The 16,915-nt window shown below is 39.0% G+C and overlaps 1 protein-coding gene and 1 long non-coding RNA gene across 2 annotated transcripts in view; one reads left to right on the forward strand and one right to left on the reverse strand.

Moving 5' to 3' along the window:
- ryr2b (ryanodine receptor 2b (cardiac)) overlaps positions 1–15,690 on the reverse strand; it is an 88,625-nt gene extending 72,935 nt beyond the window's left edge. The window contains 16 exon segments of the mRNA XM_038737678.1: positions 181–299; positions 414–509; positions 760–895; positions 979–1,162; positions 1,926–2,047; positions 2,144–2,308; positions 2,430–2,586; positions 3,082–3,156; positions 3,241–3,337; positions 3,577–3,700; positions 4,092–4,204; positions 4,425–4,503; positions 4,645–4,719; positions 12,103–12,207; positions 12,829–12,948; positions 15,549–15,690. Of these exon segments, the coding sequence (XP_038593606.1) occupies positions 181–299; positions 414–509; positions 760–895; positions 979–1,162; positions 1,926–2,047; positions 2,144–2,308; positions 2,430–2,586; positions 3,082–3,156; positions 3,241–3,337; positions 3,577–3,700; positions 4,092–4,204; positions 4,425–4,503; positions 4,645–4,719; positions 12,103–12,207; positions 12,829–12,948; positions 15,549–15,596 (1,815 nt within the window). The 5' untranslated portion in view covers positions 15,597–15,690.
- Positions 15,691–15,803: 113 nt separating this feature from the next.
- Positions 15,804–16,520, forward strand: LOC119917369. The gene is made up of 2 exons (XR_005447263.1): positions 15,804–15,892; positions 16,402–16,520. It is a non-coding gene; the product is annotated as an uncharacterized LOC119917369 (long non-coding RNA).
- Positions 16,521–16,915: the final 395 nt, after the last annotated feature.

Below are 16,915 nucleotides of genomic sequence, written 5' to 3' on the forward strand. Positions count from 1 at the left end.
AGTTCCTTCCCAAACCATGATGCATGAATAACATTTAGTGACATTTACACAAGATTATAATGGTGTTATGTGACAAAATATTATTTAGCTGCGCATACTGCATTTTAGCCAGAAAATACAGAAATAACATGGCAATAATAACTTCTTTTTTCAAGCTTAAAGAAAACCCTTGCAAACTACCTTGTGGTTGCATCCATGCTTGTCTAGAAAAGAGATGATAGAATGAATGTGTCCTTCTTTGATGACATTGAGTGCTTCAGGACTTTCCACTAGGACACACTGCAGAACCTCCAGGACTCCTGTACATTAAAGTATGCAACTGTTCATTTCTGTACTGAAGTTACACTGTACTTACAGTATATATATTTTCTATATTTTGCTATGCTGATGAAATTCCCACAAATCCAACGAACCAGAAGAGGCCTCCAGCCAGTCCAGCCTGCTTATCAGCCAGTCCAGAGAACCTGAGAAATGTGCACAGTTTACACGGTTTCCCCGGATCAGAGCAGCTGAAGGGGAAAAAAATAAGGAAACATCAGAAGAGGATTCACAATACTTAGCCACAAAGGCAAACACAACCCATGCATTTCATGCAAAATGGCAGAATTCAAACCATGTGTTTTAAGCTAAATGCAATTATACAAGTCATTAACGGCTTAGTAGATATAAACAGGAAAATCTGTTTGGGTATCTGTCACTAGTATATAATCAACTGGTATTGATGCATCAATACAATACAAGATGTGTGTTAATTCTTACCCAATAGGTCATAGAAACGGTTAATGATGGTCTCCCACTCTTCTCCCGTGTCACTGTGAGCAGCCTCAGCAAAATGAGAAGCACTAATACATTGGTGTAGATGGTCAATACAATCTAGAACCAAATCTATCACACCCTGAGAAGAAAAGAGGAAATACTTATGGAACAGGGACAAACATATCACACGTAGAGTTCTTTTTATTCATACAAAAAATTTACCTCTTCTTGAAACATGTTCTGCCGATTATTTAGAGCCATCATGTTCTTCTGTTTATCTTCATGGTGTAGCCCCTCTGGTGGAGGCTGGAAATAGTTTATAAGATCCTGCAGACTACGTGTTACCATCTGCACTGGCAGGCTGACAGACGTGACGTTTCCTTGTTCACTAAAACTATCCAGTTTCCTAAAGAAAAGGCGGGTTAAGTATAATGCAACAATAGAGCAACAATTACATGAATGTAACTACCAGACTTTGAAATTTTGACTGATATGACTAACCCTAGCAATTTTCTATGATACGTATGCTAACTTATCCTTAATCAGGGTTCTCCTGTGTATGACACCCTCTATCAAGTAGCACTCGTATACGATTGATTGACATTTATTTTTGTTTTTAAAGAAAGAAAACAGAAGGTGTGACAGGGTTTTCTCTCAGTGCAGTGAAGTAGGAGACTTAATTATACAACTTGAACTTTGTAAAAGCATGGTTGCATTCCCATTGTATTTTGAAAATTTCTGGCATTCTGAAAAAGTCTGTCATAGTAGAACTTGGTATTTTGTGTGTGTGTGTGTGTGTGTGTGTGTGCAACATTTGAAGTCCATTACCATGGCACATTTTATACATAGCCATAGAATGTGGATGTTCTGTGATACCTAAATCTAGCACCACTCGTATACAACACGGACATAAACCAGACGGATTTTTAAAGCTCAATATTTGAGGGTTTTAAAAATATTTTGCGTTGGCCGATATAAATATTCTTTTAAACATAAACATAATGCTGAAACGTATCACTTAGATTTCTTTGTTTATTTAAAGAACTGTGAGCAAGATACATACCGAGAGGAATATTTTACAGTTAAAGGAAAGTCCTATATCAGTGTAACCATGTCTCTATCACTGTGGTATCCACATTGACTGAGGGTCTAGATATGGCATCCAGTACCTGATAAAGCGAGTGAAGAGGAGAATAGCACTCCGGATGAGTCTGGCAGTGTGAGATTCTTCGCTCTGAGAACGAGACAGCGTCAACCCATCATCCATATGACCCTCGCTGTGTAAAATAGCCTGGAAACACATCATTGAATTGAATTGATTTGAATCCTATTGATTCTATCACTATATTTAAAGTGCATCTCAGAACATTAATTTAAAAAGGTTAACCTTTCGCTGAGCCACTCCCATACGTGTAGATTTGGCATCAACAGCTTGGTAGGTGAGCCAGAGCCCAGAGTTTACATGCTGAACATAACAAATGGAGTCTCCATACTTGATCTCTGGGATCCCCATGCCATCAACATCAGTCTTTGTGCCAGTGTCAAGCTTCTCCTATAGACAAAAATCTACTGTTACTCGACCTTCAAGTCTGCAGTCTATATAAACCTCAGATTACGAAACTGATCAAGGCAGACTTAAAACAGTTCAGTGTATTTCTCCTGTGAGTCCTCACCTTTGATGATCGAAAACAGAAGGAGGTTGTGTTGATGTCAGCCTTGTCCCGATCAACCAGATACAGGCCCTTCTCCTCTGTAAGACCCAGGTATCTCCCAGAGGTCATATGGCAGAGTCGGAAAGGCTGCCCCCAACATGTGTGTCTACCACTCCAACTGAGGAATATCAAGAGCATTGTGTTTTTTGTTGCTTTTCTTTTCCTTTTAAGGAAAATGAACAGTCCAGAATATTTAATGTTTTCTTTTTATTATTGAAATGGCAGGGGAGCAGGCATGGAATACACAATTCTAATGCCATTCTGGGCCAGTGATATTAAACGTGTTTCTAGGAACACTGTACAACTGCCGTGGGTGAAAACAGCAGAAAGAGAAATTCTGGGCCCTGCTCTTGCAGTTATAAGTTGCACTATGTGCAACATGATACTGACTCCCTCTATGGTCTAACAACAATCAACTACTGTGTGTATTTGTGTATTATTTTCTTGCCAATGAGACTATACATACTATACTATATATACACTCAAAATTTTGAGTGTTTTGTTTTCCAATAAAAAGTTTAAAACTATAAAGCTTAACATACAATTTTTATATAAGGCTAAATATTACTTTAAACTGAGACTGAGTGCATCGTCACATGCTATGTATACTTACACAACACGCAGGATCTCCAGCCTCCAGAGAGAGCGGGCATGGCTGGAGACTGATCCAATCTCATAGTGCATTATCCTAGATTAAGAAAAAAAGACAGAGACAGAGGTAAAGGACATTTTATCTAGCTGACATGAGAGACGACTGGTCTTTTCAACTGACCTTTGCAGCTCTTCTCCCTGCTCTGCGGATGGAATAGTCAGACACGCGTCACTATGGCTGTGGAGCAGTCGCAACGTGTCGCCCCCCTTCAGGTATCCTAAAATTAGCACAACAGACACCAGACATAATCTCCACTGAAAGAGACATTCAACTGCATCTTCAAAACAGGCCATTAGTTGGCTGTAACTGTTATCTAAACAATGGTAATTGCTCCAAGTGAAATAACACAGAGGGTATGTCAGCTAGAATACCTCTTTAATCAATCACTTGGATTATATCATTTTAGACAGATTTGTTTTTCAATCTTTTAAGAGAGCAAAAAGTAAATAAACTTACCTTGAGCAACTCCACCTCCAGAGCAGATGGGAGCAACACTCCACAGAGTGTGCTGGAAGGCTGCGTTAACAATCAGGCTGTCACTCAAGTTTCTGTTGTCAAATACACTGCCAAAGGACAGGTGCTGGGAAGAAACAAAATGGTAATAGCAAGAATGGGCTCATCAACATTGAATGAAACTTCTGATTTTTCTTCTACAATAGCTGTTATCATAAGCAATTATGCTAAGCATCTCATCAGAGGCAGACACAATACAGATTGACTTAATTTTGTATTTGGCAAAGGAAATGAAACCAATGACTTATAAATGGTAGTTTCTGATTCTGCAAAGCTCAGGGTAAGATGGACAAGAAATGCAGTGGAAAAGAAAACACATTCAGTTTACCAGCTTTAAATGCTTACTTAGCAGTCTTTTGTTATTTCTTCAAACAAATAACGGGGTAATGGTGTTTGTCATTTGATGTGGTCTGAAAGCAGATTTTTGCCATCTTAACTTTGCTCATTTACAGACTCACCAGATATCTCTCTGAGGAAACACTGACCAGTATGAGGTCATCTCCAACACGCACTTTCTCACCTTCTGACCTCTGTCTGGATGCTGGGTGAACAGTCCACCAACATGCCTCACCTTAGCCACAAACAGAATATATACAAAGTTACGATTTTACAGTACATGCTTGATGAAAAATGCTTGCAGCTACAAACAAACCAAAGTATATTAGAATTAAACAAAGAGAATAAGGTGTGTTGAAATGCATAAATATAATTAATAGATACAGTTAAGAGCACAAAAAGTAAATGTATTAATATTACAATTATTAACTGTTAAAAGGTCCAAAACTAAATACCTGCTTTATCCTCTTGGAGACCAACATCAAAAGTCAGCTTGTCAGTCGAAGACTGTGATGAAGACAAGCAGCTGAGATACTGCAAGCAAATATACATTTCAGTGACTATATGAAAACATTTTCTTTTTATAGTTGATATAGAACTATTTGCCATCAGCAAGTGGGAAAAGTAAGATGGAAAACTTCTGATTTATGTCTGCATTACATCAAGATGACTCACCATGCCACTGTATGAGTGTAGGAACAAGACTGCCTGGCCATAAAGAAGGGTGCGATGGCTTCCTCCAGCTCCCACCTGTAAATCACAATTATATATGATAGATCTCTAAATATTAAATAAAAAAGTGCAAACAATTAAGTTAACAATTAATACAAGATATCATGGTCTACTGTCGTGGAAATTGTATTCCTGGTGAGAGGCTGAGCAAATAATTGAGTTACAACAAACCGTTGTCTTTGAAGAATTTATTTAACAAAAGAGAATAAACAGAGAAGTACTACAACAAAATCAGCTGGACCAGAGGTTCTGTCTCCTAAGACAGTCACTAACGTCTGGCCAAGAGCAGGGGCTGCATGATCATTTATACAGTCTGAGCATCTATGTTTTGGGGAACAAGAGATCCTTGACTGGTCCCAGTCAAGGAAGGAGAAGAACAGCTAGTGAGGAACACAATCAACAACCCCATTTCCCTAACCTAAACCCCACACATGTGGACAGACCGGAATAACAAGAACAATAATAAAGATGGAACAGGTTAAAGATTTTAAACAATATATAAGACATAATAAAGGAGAAAAATAGCACTCTTATAAGTAGTTGCATAAAAGATTATAAGTGTAAGAAGAAAACAATTTTCTGCCCTTACATCTACAATGTTATAAACTGCTGTTCTCTGTAAACTGTAGTAGACAATAACATTTACTTACACACGCAAGTAAGGCTAATATGAGGTCAGTGTCAACAATGTAATGCAGTGGTTCTCGACCTTTTTAGGGCCAGCGCCACCCTATCCAATATCCAGGGCCCTTACCGCCCCTCATCAAAAAGATGTTGACAGTTAACCTGAATATTGTTGATTATCATTATTGTTGTTGTTGTTACTATTGTTATTAAAACCGTGAAAAACACACAAGTTAATTAACAACAATTGTATGACTTTCCCAGGGAACAAAAAAGCCATGGTGAATGTTCCTCTCAGAAACTTTTTGTAAACACAGAGACACCATCCAAGAGTTTTCTTGGATGGTGTCTCTGCACTTAATAAACAGGTGGGGGTCTGGTAGTCCTCCCCCAGAAGATTTTGAGCATTAAAGACTTAATTGCCTGCATTCTGGTAAAAAAAAAATTACGATGGAAATGTTTTTATTTATGGGAATCACAAAATTCAGGTGGAAGGTGACAATTCAAAATATAAAAATATATCAGAATATAATGCAGTAAGGTTCTCAGGTATTCTTAATTGCTTTATAATAGCCTATGTTTCCCCTGTAGATCAACTTCCATCCATCCATCAACCGCTTATCCTGCGTACAGGGTCGCGGGGGGCTGGAACCAATCCCAGTACACCCCGGATAGGTTGCCAGTCCATCTCAGGCCACACATAGACGAACAACCACTCACACCTAAGGACAATTTAGGGTAACCAATCAACCTAGACTGCATGTCTTTGGATGGTGGGAGGAAGCCGGAGCACCGGAGAGAACCCACGCAGACACAGGGAGAACATGCAAACTCCACACAGAAAGGCTGGGGCAACCGGGGTTGAACCCACGACCTTCTTGCTGTGAGGCGACAGTGCTAACCACCGCACCACCGTCAACACACATGATATAGTCTTCCTTCCTTTTTGTGTCTGTTGTTTGAGGAATTAACCTCTTTAAATGTGATTGTGGCACCTTCTCAACTCAATGATAAATTAATTCATTTTAATTCAGTTATTAACTCCTGGACTTTAATAGGCTAGCTCCTCTGTTTTAACACGTTTTTCATGTATTTAAACGGGATAACTGCAGGATTGAACAGTAAACAGTTGACAGGTAGCCTAAGCAACACTGATCAGGCAAAGATCTCACCACAAATCCACACGTTAACTTCAGCACCTCGGATAAAATGCAGCTCGCAGTCACAAACAGAGCATGTCAGGGCTTCAGTTTTTAACGTTACATTTTTTTCAATCGCAACTCTACATGTCACGTTACCGCTTGGGCACAACCCAATGTGATTCACAGAGCGAGGTGGGTCCATAAATCTCATGCACTCGCTGGCAGTGTTGGGAGCTTTTTGCTGTAACGCAGTAGGCCTAATATAACGCATTACTAAATAAAAATCTATAATATTAGACCCGTTACAATCTCAGTAACGCGCGTTACATAGCGTTTTAACCTGTAATTAAGTGGTGTTTTTTAATAAGTCACCATTTCAGCACCAGAAAAACAAATCCATGAGTAAAAGAGTAACGTTATTTCCTGTTGCGGGAATCCGATGGTTGAAACTGTAGGCAGTGTGCAAACTACAGGGGAGCTTGGCTCCTCTTAACAAGACGCTCCCCTGCCCTGATGGATCATGCCTAAATAGATATAGGCTATGATAGATAGATATGTGTTTGTGCTTTACAAAGTCAGCTGTTTCTATTTAACAAATTACTTTCATGATCAGAGAGATCAGTCAGGGGATTCAAATAATCAGTGACGTTATGCTGCTGTACCGCGTGCGTAAATGCGCACAGCGTCTTTCTTAATGGGGACACAATTCATCCTATTTCACCCATCCACCCCGCCCCACACTCACTTTTAAATTAAGTAATGCAAAAGTAGTGTAAAGCGTGAATGACAGCACACCTGGAGACACCACCGGACACTGAACAGAACTCTGCCTCACTGCCACAAACAACCGTCTCCACCTGCTGGCATGTAAAGCCGTCTGCTCCCAGCGCTGTTCTACAGACTTCTATTCCTGTCATCATCACGCATAGACCAGTAAACCGAAATGTGCACATCCCACACAGAAATCATAGCAATCTTATAAGGATTAGGACAACTACACCAACACCAGCACCCAAAACAAACTCATTTAAAATGGCTCTCTTCAATGTGAGATCTCTGTCAAGTAAGACTTTTATCTTAAATGATTTTATCTTGTCTGCAAATCTAGATTTTATGTTTTTAACTGAATCATGGTTGCAAATGAATGACTATAGCCAGCTAGCTGAACTGAGTCCGCCTCACTATGATTGTTTTAGTCAACCGAGGGTCAGTGGTCGTGGTGGTGGGTGGTGTGTCATCAAGTACGCTGTGATGAATTTAGCTCCTTTGAAGTTCTCACTCTTAAACTTGCAGGGCTGCAACCTATCATATTGTTATAATTTATCGTCCCCCAAAACCGCCTGGAGGATTTTTATCAGAACTTCCTGAATTTTTATCTACTCTGGTTTTAAATTATGACAGAATTGTTCTTTGTGGCAATTTTAATATTCATGTTGATGACCCCACCAATGTTAATGCAACTGACTTTTTAAATATGGCCACTTCTTTTAACTTCAAACAACATGTCAAAGGGCAAACACATAACTGTGGTCATACACTGGACTTGGTTTTTACCCTGGGTGTCAGCATTTCCTCTGTGGAATTAGTGGACATGACCATATCTGACCACAGATGTATTGTTTTTAGCTGCGGTTCCTCACCAGCAACAAGACAGTTTTAACCAGTTTTATCCCATCGACTTGTCTGAGCTTTTAAAAACAGTATCACAAATGAGAGTGTCCTCCAGCCCACTTGATGTAATACCTACAACGTTTTTACTGAAAGGAATGGATTCTGTTGGGCCCCATTTGATCTCTGTTTTTAACAGCTCCCTATCTACTGGTTACCTACCCTGATTATTTTAAACGGCTTACATGAACCCACTTTTAAAGAAACCTGGTTTAGATCCCTCCCTCCCACAAAATTTTAGACCAATTTCAAAACTGCCTTTTATTGCAAAGATTTTAGAAAGAATTGTGTCCAAACAGCTGCTCACTGTACTGGAAAATAACAAATTATTTGAAAGGTTTCAATCTGGTTTCAGGAAGTACCACAGCACTGAGACTGCCCTGCTTAAAGTCACCAATGACCTTTTAATGTCTGCTGATGAAGGTATGTGCTCAGTCCTGGTACTCCTGGACCTTAGTGCTGCTTTTGACACCACTGATCACAACATCATGTTAGACGTGAGGCACTGGGTGGGGATCTCTGGTACTGCCCTAGAATGGTTTTCATCCTACCTGTCAAATAGGAAGTTTTACGTGTCTGTAAACAACTATGTCTCTTCGTTCTGTCCAGTTAAATATGGTGTGCCTCAGGGGTCGGTCTTAGGACCCATTTTGTTTTCCTTGTATCTGCTTCCCCTTGGACATATTATCCATAAACATGGTATTTCTTTTCATATTTATGCTGATGACACACAAATGTACTTGTCCGTCAGATCCACAGACCCTGGAATGCTGAGTTCACTTAACAACTGCCTTTGTGAAGTAAAAAAATGGATGTCAAATAATTTCCTCCAGCTGAACTCAGACAAAACATAAATCCTGGTCATCGGGTCCCAGCAGATGGCAAAACAAATACTGCCATCTGCTGGTTCCCTAGTAAATCACATTAAGCCTGTTGCAAAGAATCTTGGTGTCTGGTTTGATAGTAATTTAAATTTTGAGCAGCACACCACAAAGCTTGTTCAATCATGTTTTTATCAACTTAGAAATATAGCAAAAATTCTTCCCAATACAGACACCAGAGTTACCCCACAGTGATAAATACCCTTGCATGGTGTGCGTAAGTTTAAACACTTTGTGGGCTCTGACCCAGACATCCTTTGCGTGTAAAAGTACCGGGTTTGTAATATTAGACCCTTTTTGAGACAATACTTCTATGGGTCTAAAAGGTGAACATATTGCCTTTTCAATATCCATCCAGGCTGCTTTGTCCTCCATAACATGCCAGTATCTCGCTAATTTAGCCATCTCAAAGGCCAGGCAGTACAATCTTAGATCATGGAGGCCCAGCCCCCCGTTCTCTTTATGTGCACATAGCTTTCTCAGTTTAATTCTTGTTTTTTTACCACTCCACAAAAAATGTTTTACCATGTCATCAAGTTGTCTAAATATAGTAGATGGTATTTTAATTGGAAGCATCTTTGCCACATAACTAAACTGCGGAGCAATTAACATTTTTATGATATTAACTTTTCTCACTTCTCGAGGTTCGTTTTAATCTTCTGAAGTAGGGGGTTAAAATTCAGTGTCACCATTTCATCTATATTCTCCGAAAGTTTGATTCCCAGGTATTTCATTCCCTTGCGCAACCACCTGAATTTAAACTTCTCTACCATAGATGAAAGACACAATTTGGAAAGTGGCATCGCTTCTGATTTATTCCAGTTGATGGCATAGCAAAAATTTAGAAAACGATTGAACGGTATTCATCAACTGTGGTAAAGATGTTAAGCGGTCAGAAACTACTGCTAAAATGTCATCCGCATATAGTAATAACTTGTGTTCTTTACCTCCACCCTCAACTCCTCTAATTTCAGGGTGTGCTCTGATAGACACTGCTAAGACCTCAAGAAAGTAATAAACAATAATGAGCTCAACAGGCACCCCTGGCGCGTGAAATTTGAATTAAAGCCGAAATAGGACAGGGTGGAAGCAAGAATTGCCACTCCACCTTGTCAAATGCCTTCTCCTCATCGAGTGAAATGGCAGTAACTGGGGTGTTTTGAAATCGGCTCAGCCACATTAAGTGTAACAAAAGTCTAACATTGTCAGTTGAAGTTCTATTTTTCTATTTTTGCTAAGATTTTAGTCAGAATTTTACAGTCGAGATTGAGCAAACTTATAGGCCTATAATTGATCTCTCGTCAGGTCCGGGAACACAGATAGCCAGCATTTTTCCCACACAAACCCCCGCTTTTCTTTAGCTGCACTGACCACCTTATCCCTTGCTGACTGCCTTAGAAAGCAGATCAAAATGAGTCTCGGGGGCTGGTCCATATTCGGTATTGGTGCCGGCTGCCTGTGGACCCCTTCAATCTCCAACTCCTCGTCTATTTCGACACCAAGACCCTCCGATAGAATCTGTTGTATACAGCCATGCAGCGTCCCGTTGGTACCAAAGGTCTCCTTCAGTCCCACAAGTCTTACGTTATTCCGCCTGCACTGGTTTTCTAGAGCCTGCATTCGGTTCCACATAGCCTCTGTAAATTTATCAGTGCAATGGCAGAAATGACATCTTATGAATGTATGCTGAACAGATTAAGTGATAACCTTAGGGGAGGGGTGAACCTTTGGGAAATGTTTTGGGACTATGTAAAGGTTGGTGATAAATCTGACTAAGATTTGTTTATTTACTTGGTTGTTTTAACGGAACCCTGTTATACTGTGATACCTTTGTAATGTGGTCGAATAATCTTTGTTAGTGTTAATCCACTCCCATCGATATACACTGCTCCATCCGTTTGTGTTCATTGGACTATAATGCCAGAGTTTGTCTCCAGAACAATTGTATGTTCTTGTATCTTACATGTTCCTGTATGTTGACGCAAAATATGTCAGCCATGTATCAATACTGTGTAAAATTCAATAAAAATTTGTATTCAAAAAAAAAAAAAAAAAAAAAAAAAAAAGCTCTTCATGGCTTCTGGCCTTGTTATATTTTTGACCTTTTAGTCCCATACACAATGGCAATTCGACTGAAAACTAAAGGGGACAGAGCGTTTGCTGTCAGTCCCTTCTTAAAACACACTTTTATAGGAGAGACTTTCCCCATCTTATTTGACTTTATCCCTTTTATTTTATTCTATTTAACTTGCTTTTGAAAAGTGCTCTACAAATAAAGATTATTATTATTTATTATTATTAATTCAGAGACAGTAATATTGTAATATAACTAATTACTCTCATATGACTAGTAATCTATAATCGGATCGCATCAGGTGCTGGATGCTAAGTTGCTTTCAGGGGAAGTCGGAATTTATCCCCTTGTGAATGTGTAAACACAGCGATATAAAGGCCTTCATGGTGTATTCCTCAGAGAAATTACTGCTTTTAAAAGAAAGACATTTTTCCACAGCAATATCAAGAAAGAGAGCTTCCATTTTCCAGAGTTTACACAGTAAACACCATGTGGCTGAAATTTTACAGATGATACTCTGAATTGCAGTTCCATTGAAGGCAGCACTGAGCTGCGCCACAAGAAGCTGACAGAAACACAGAGAGAAGAGTTGTTACGATTCACACAGCCTTGTCCAGTCGCAGAGGAATAAACTGACAGGTTTTAATGTTGCAGACCACAGTTTTAGTAGTTGAAAGTTTAAACTGGTATTGTTATAAATCTTTGGTGTAAACTTGCCTTAAAACTTTCACCTCAACAAACTCTCCCCAAAAGCAATTCAGCGCCCCCCTTTCCAAAATATTGCTTCCAGCACACCCCATCATCTTCCGAACGCCCCCTGGGGGGCAGTACCGCCCCCGCTGAGAAACTACTGTAGTGTCTTGATATTCCAATGAATCACTTATGATCGTGGTCATTCGTACCATAAAATCATCATATGAATGTCACAATGACATTGATAAACAGCAAATATTATCTGTTTCAGGAGTGTTGAGAGGCAAACGGAGAAAAGAAGAGCAGAGAAGACTCTCACCTCTGCAGCCAGGTGCTTACTGTGGGCCAACATCTCCTGCAGGGCTCTAACAGAGAGACACTGGGCCAAGACAAAACCACATACAGACAGGTCTGGTGGAACATTCTGTGAGAAATAAAAAAACAAAAACAAAGGAGCAGGTGTCATTGGGGTAGTTTCTTATCTGTCTCCTCCCTCCAAAGGCCAACAATGTAATTAGCAGTGACAAGATCCACAGCAAATTGGGAATTGGGCAGTACAAATGGGGAGAAAAGCAGGAAAACAAAAAAATCAACAAATACATACATTATGAAAAGATGTTGAATAAATTAATAAATAACATGACTGAAATATTATGAAATATTAAATGTGATAAGTTAGAGGTGAATTAGTAGTAGAAAACAACAAGAAAAGAAGCGTAAAGATACCGAAGAATAACATACTGTTCAGACACAATTAGCAGACATTCTTTAAAACTTTATGTAGAAGGACAGACTGATGTCAAAATGTCAACAAGCTTCTGGTATTATAGTTTGAATGATTACTATATATATTGGTGTTAAACATACAGTAATTTTGTACAGATCAAATACTGTTGAACTTTCAGTGAATTATTCATTTGCATAATTTTACACATCTCTCTTTTATTATTACAAATCAAAGGTGATGAGGTGTGGCAATAATTGACAAATGGGTTGCTCTGGCAATGAGAGAAACGTGTGCAATCACTGAGGTGGAGCTCTTTACCTTGCAGTTAGAAGTGAACTCGAGCCTGCAAAGTCTGCTGCCAAATCCCTCAGCAGCAAGACAGAGCTTTACTTGTTCCTCCTGGGAGGTGAAGGTACTCTGCAAAACCACCTCGTCTCCCTGAGAAAAACACATCACAGAGATGACAGCAGCAAGAGCAAACTCCCATATGAGTTACAGATTCCCATATACTAAAAAAAAAGACCACATTCATAGGGCGAGTGCAAATTAAGATTCAGCTGATTTGTTTGTGAATGCCAAAGCTGATATAAGTAAATTACAGGATTTCATAGTGCCAAAAGAAATTCAAGCACTCAGTTTTCCCCCTGAAATACACAATTTTGACTAAGGTTCTGAAGCATCATTTAGACACTACAACTTCCTACTGAACGTCATATTTATAGAATTCTTTTAGGAGAGTTAAGATCCCCATTCAGTGCCAGCATGAAATTGATTAGGAATCCTGTAAACAATCCCACAAGAATAAATGACAGTAAGGCAAAAAGACATAAATGGCAGAAACTCTGAGCAAACTGCACGAAAACATACAGTATTTTTAAAATGATCCGTTGTCACTGAAGGTTTTACATACGGTTTTTATTTAAGTGTATTCAAGAAAGACCGTCAGTCATACTGGCATGACTTTTCAGGGCTCTATATTCCCACAACACAGAGTAATATGTCTTCCCTCGCTGATCAGGTGACGTCAGTTTCAGGAGTCGCATTCTCCCAGTTAAACCTTCATTCATATCAAATCAATAAATTGAGTTTAAGCGAATTCAATCCTGGAGATTGGATAAAATCCTATTAAACCCCAAAGCTAATTGCAACTGCGCACAAGAATTAGCAGCCTCAAATAGTTTGAAAAGAAATTCAATAATGAAGAAGCAGAAACAACAATGTATTTTTGCCATTTGTTAGGTCCAATGTACATCCTATATCTTTGGTAATCTCTTGGCCCTGTACCTTGTGCACGCTGTATGCTCAATTTAAAAAGATTGATGCATTCATGTTACTTCTCAAAACAATTTCTGTGCCCCTAAATGTAAGAATAGAGCTGATGATTATATATATCAGTAAAACATGGTCTAGCCCTACAGTAAATGCATGTACAGTAGCTCTGTCACATAAAATTTATCTTATCTCCATTTAAATGCCAAATGGACCATGTGAAAGGAATTGGGCTTTTCACTTCTATTTAAGGAATTGTAGAAAGGAACAACAGAGGACTGGTCTGGAAAGTCCAGCCAGGACACCTCTCCATACCTCCATTTTGGGAAGATACTGCACTGTCTGACCCCTGATTCACCCTTCTTTCCACTCCTCATATCAGCAGTACTCTGCAATCTGTCAAACACATTGCCCAACGAGGCACTGTGTGGCATTCAGATGGCCAGAGCACTCAGCTCTTCTTCAAGGTGCATTTGGTAAGTGAAAATCCAAATGTCGAAAGCCGTGGCAATTCGAAATGCATGTTCATTCGGCTGCAACCGGCTATAAAAAGTCATGTTTTGGATTTGAAATTGATGCTAATCTTTTTTTTTTTTCAATTTGTACAATACAGTGTTTCCTGTGCGGTTTTATAGTGCATGTGGACCACACTGCCTCAAACAAAGACCACGTCCACTACCACCATAAAAAATAACTGTATTTTTATTACAAGAACCAGAAGTGCTGCCTTTGCATAAATACCATATTTAACAAATGTGTTTCTGCTGTCATCTACTAAATTGAAGATGATGATTTGTCAGGATCTGGGTGGCTTCCTGCCTCGGCTGAACATTTTCCTTGGAGAAACCCTGTATTTAATGTAATAATGTATGACAGATATCTACAGTGCTATTTCATATTGTGGATCGATCTTGCAAAATGACTTCGCCCCAATCTTGATACTGTGTTCAATTGTCTCATATCCACCCCAGATACTCCCTGTAATATGCCCTTATCAGAGGGCAATGATAACAAGCTGTGAGAGGACAACTTACAACTAGGGAACAATGATAGCATCTTGCAGTTAAGATGAGAAAGGCCATTTGCAATCTTCCTTTAGTGATGGTGTCAAAACAAGTGACAAAGATGGCAAAAATGCTGCGGAGATCTGATTTACAAATTAAATCTTATAATAGTTACTATATGCATCTTTTGTTACTTACACTAATAAATAATAAAAAAAGAAACATGAAATTAACAACTTTTATGTTACAGCAACGCATCATAAGGTCACACTTTATTTTGACAGACCCATGCTTACTGAAATTAAACCAAGATCTAGTAATGTTTAGTTACGTTTCTACAATAATGACTCACTAATTAATATTAAAACTAAGGTGATATGTTTTAAATAGTAGAAGTAATTTCAGTCTGTAAAGATGCAGCATGCATGGATTTGGACCAATTTGTTAAGTTGCACCTTAATGAGAAGTTACTTTTTGTATCCTGAGACACTAATGTTAAACTACTAAGTATCTTCAACCAAGTCCAGTTGCCTTTGACTCTAACCTTCTTTGGATACACAAATAAAGTGTTATATTTAAAATATGAATTAAAATGAGAAAGATATGAGATGTTGACTCACTGCCTCTCTCCCAAAGAGCCAGGTTATGTTACTAATTGTTTATCTAATTGTTGGCGCTGTTAGCTAAGGTTAAGTCAGTTTAGCTAGACAAGGCATTAACCATTAACTTTACATTTAAGGGCAGTTTAAAAAGTGGTTGACTTACCGTTCGTAGAAACTGAAATTCATCGTCGCCCTCTCCAGTGTTAGTCATTATTTTAGCGACACAAGCCACATTAGACAGAGTTAAGCAATAACGACGGCACTGACAGGGAAAGAGGAAGACTGGAGAAGCAGGAGAACGAAGATGTGCAGCCGGTGTGGGTGGAGTCTGCTGTTAAGATCTGGGCCTCCCGTGACTCCATTTTGGCGGGAGTACTTTGTCAGTGAAGCTTTGATGTGCTAGCATGTAGCTATGGTGACCAGACCTCCCGAAAAATTCGGGACAGTCCCGAATTAGGAGCAGTTGTCCCGACTCCTGTCCGGTTTGTCCCGAAAATTAGACTTACCGTGAGTTTTGATTATAGCCTAATTAAACATCCTTGTGTAGTTCTCAGGCTCCAGCAGGGGTTGCAGGTTGTCTGTACATTGTGTCAACAGCATGTAACAAAATAAGTGTAGCTTCAGGCAGCCACGGCAGAGATCTGACACGCGCGTTGCCAGACAGATGTGACACGAAATGAATAAAATTAAAACTTAAAAAATTGGGTAAAAGATCATGATTTACCCACTGTTACATATCCACAGTTGTTTTGTTTGTCCTAATGAACAAAAATAATTAGGTAATTTTAGCATTGTATTCCCCTCCCCCACTCCAGACCCGAATTTCATCCATTCTCATCTGGTCACCCTACATGTAGCATCCATTTACCCTCAGGAGCTCATAGTTCACTTTATGTCACAGGTTATTAATCTGTAAACATCACAAATTAAATTGTTATATTATATATGTATTTTTTAGCCCTGAGAGGCTCTATGAAAAGCTAAACCATTAATACATTGTTCTTTCCATCCAACAGTTTAATATAACAGGGTGAAGGAATAATTGCAGCCTCTGAAGATCATATTGCAGATGTCACCTTTCTACAAAGTCTGAACTATTTTACCAATTAAAAAATATGCTTTACTGTATGGCCAATTGTATTGAAGTTCTTCTTAGCTTGTAAAACTGTACTTAAAATGTAGCTTAACTAGCACTGCCACTACAGCCCACACAACCCATCTCGCCAGTGTCTTATCCCAGCCGTACAGTATGTACTGTATTAGTCTTTTTACCTGTAACTGTTGATCACATAAATGCTAATTATAATCTCATACCGATAAGAAGAATTTGACATAGCCTACAGAAACATGATTATGAATCAAAATAAAGGCCTGTTGTCTTGCTATTTTTACAACTACTGATGTAACACATCTTTTTAACAGCATCACTGTCTAAACACCGACATAGAATAAGCTGATGTTTAGTGTCAGTCCTGGTACTAAAGGACTTCTCAATCAGTTCGGTTGACAGAAGGTTCCAGTCTAGTAGAC

The sequence above is a fragment of the Micropterus salmoides genome, unplaced genomic scaffold (genome assembly GCF_014851395.1).
Source record: "Micropterus salmoides isolate LMB-PRFRI ecotype aquatic unplaced genomic scaffold, ASM1485139v1 Ms_hic_scaffold_22, whole genome shotgun sequence".
In the NCBI taxonomy this organism is placed as follows: Eukaryota; Metazoa; Chordata; class Actinopteri; order Centrarchiformes; family Centrarchidae; genus Micropterus; species Micropterus salmoides.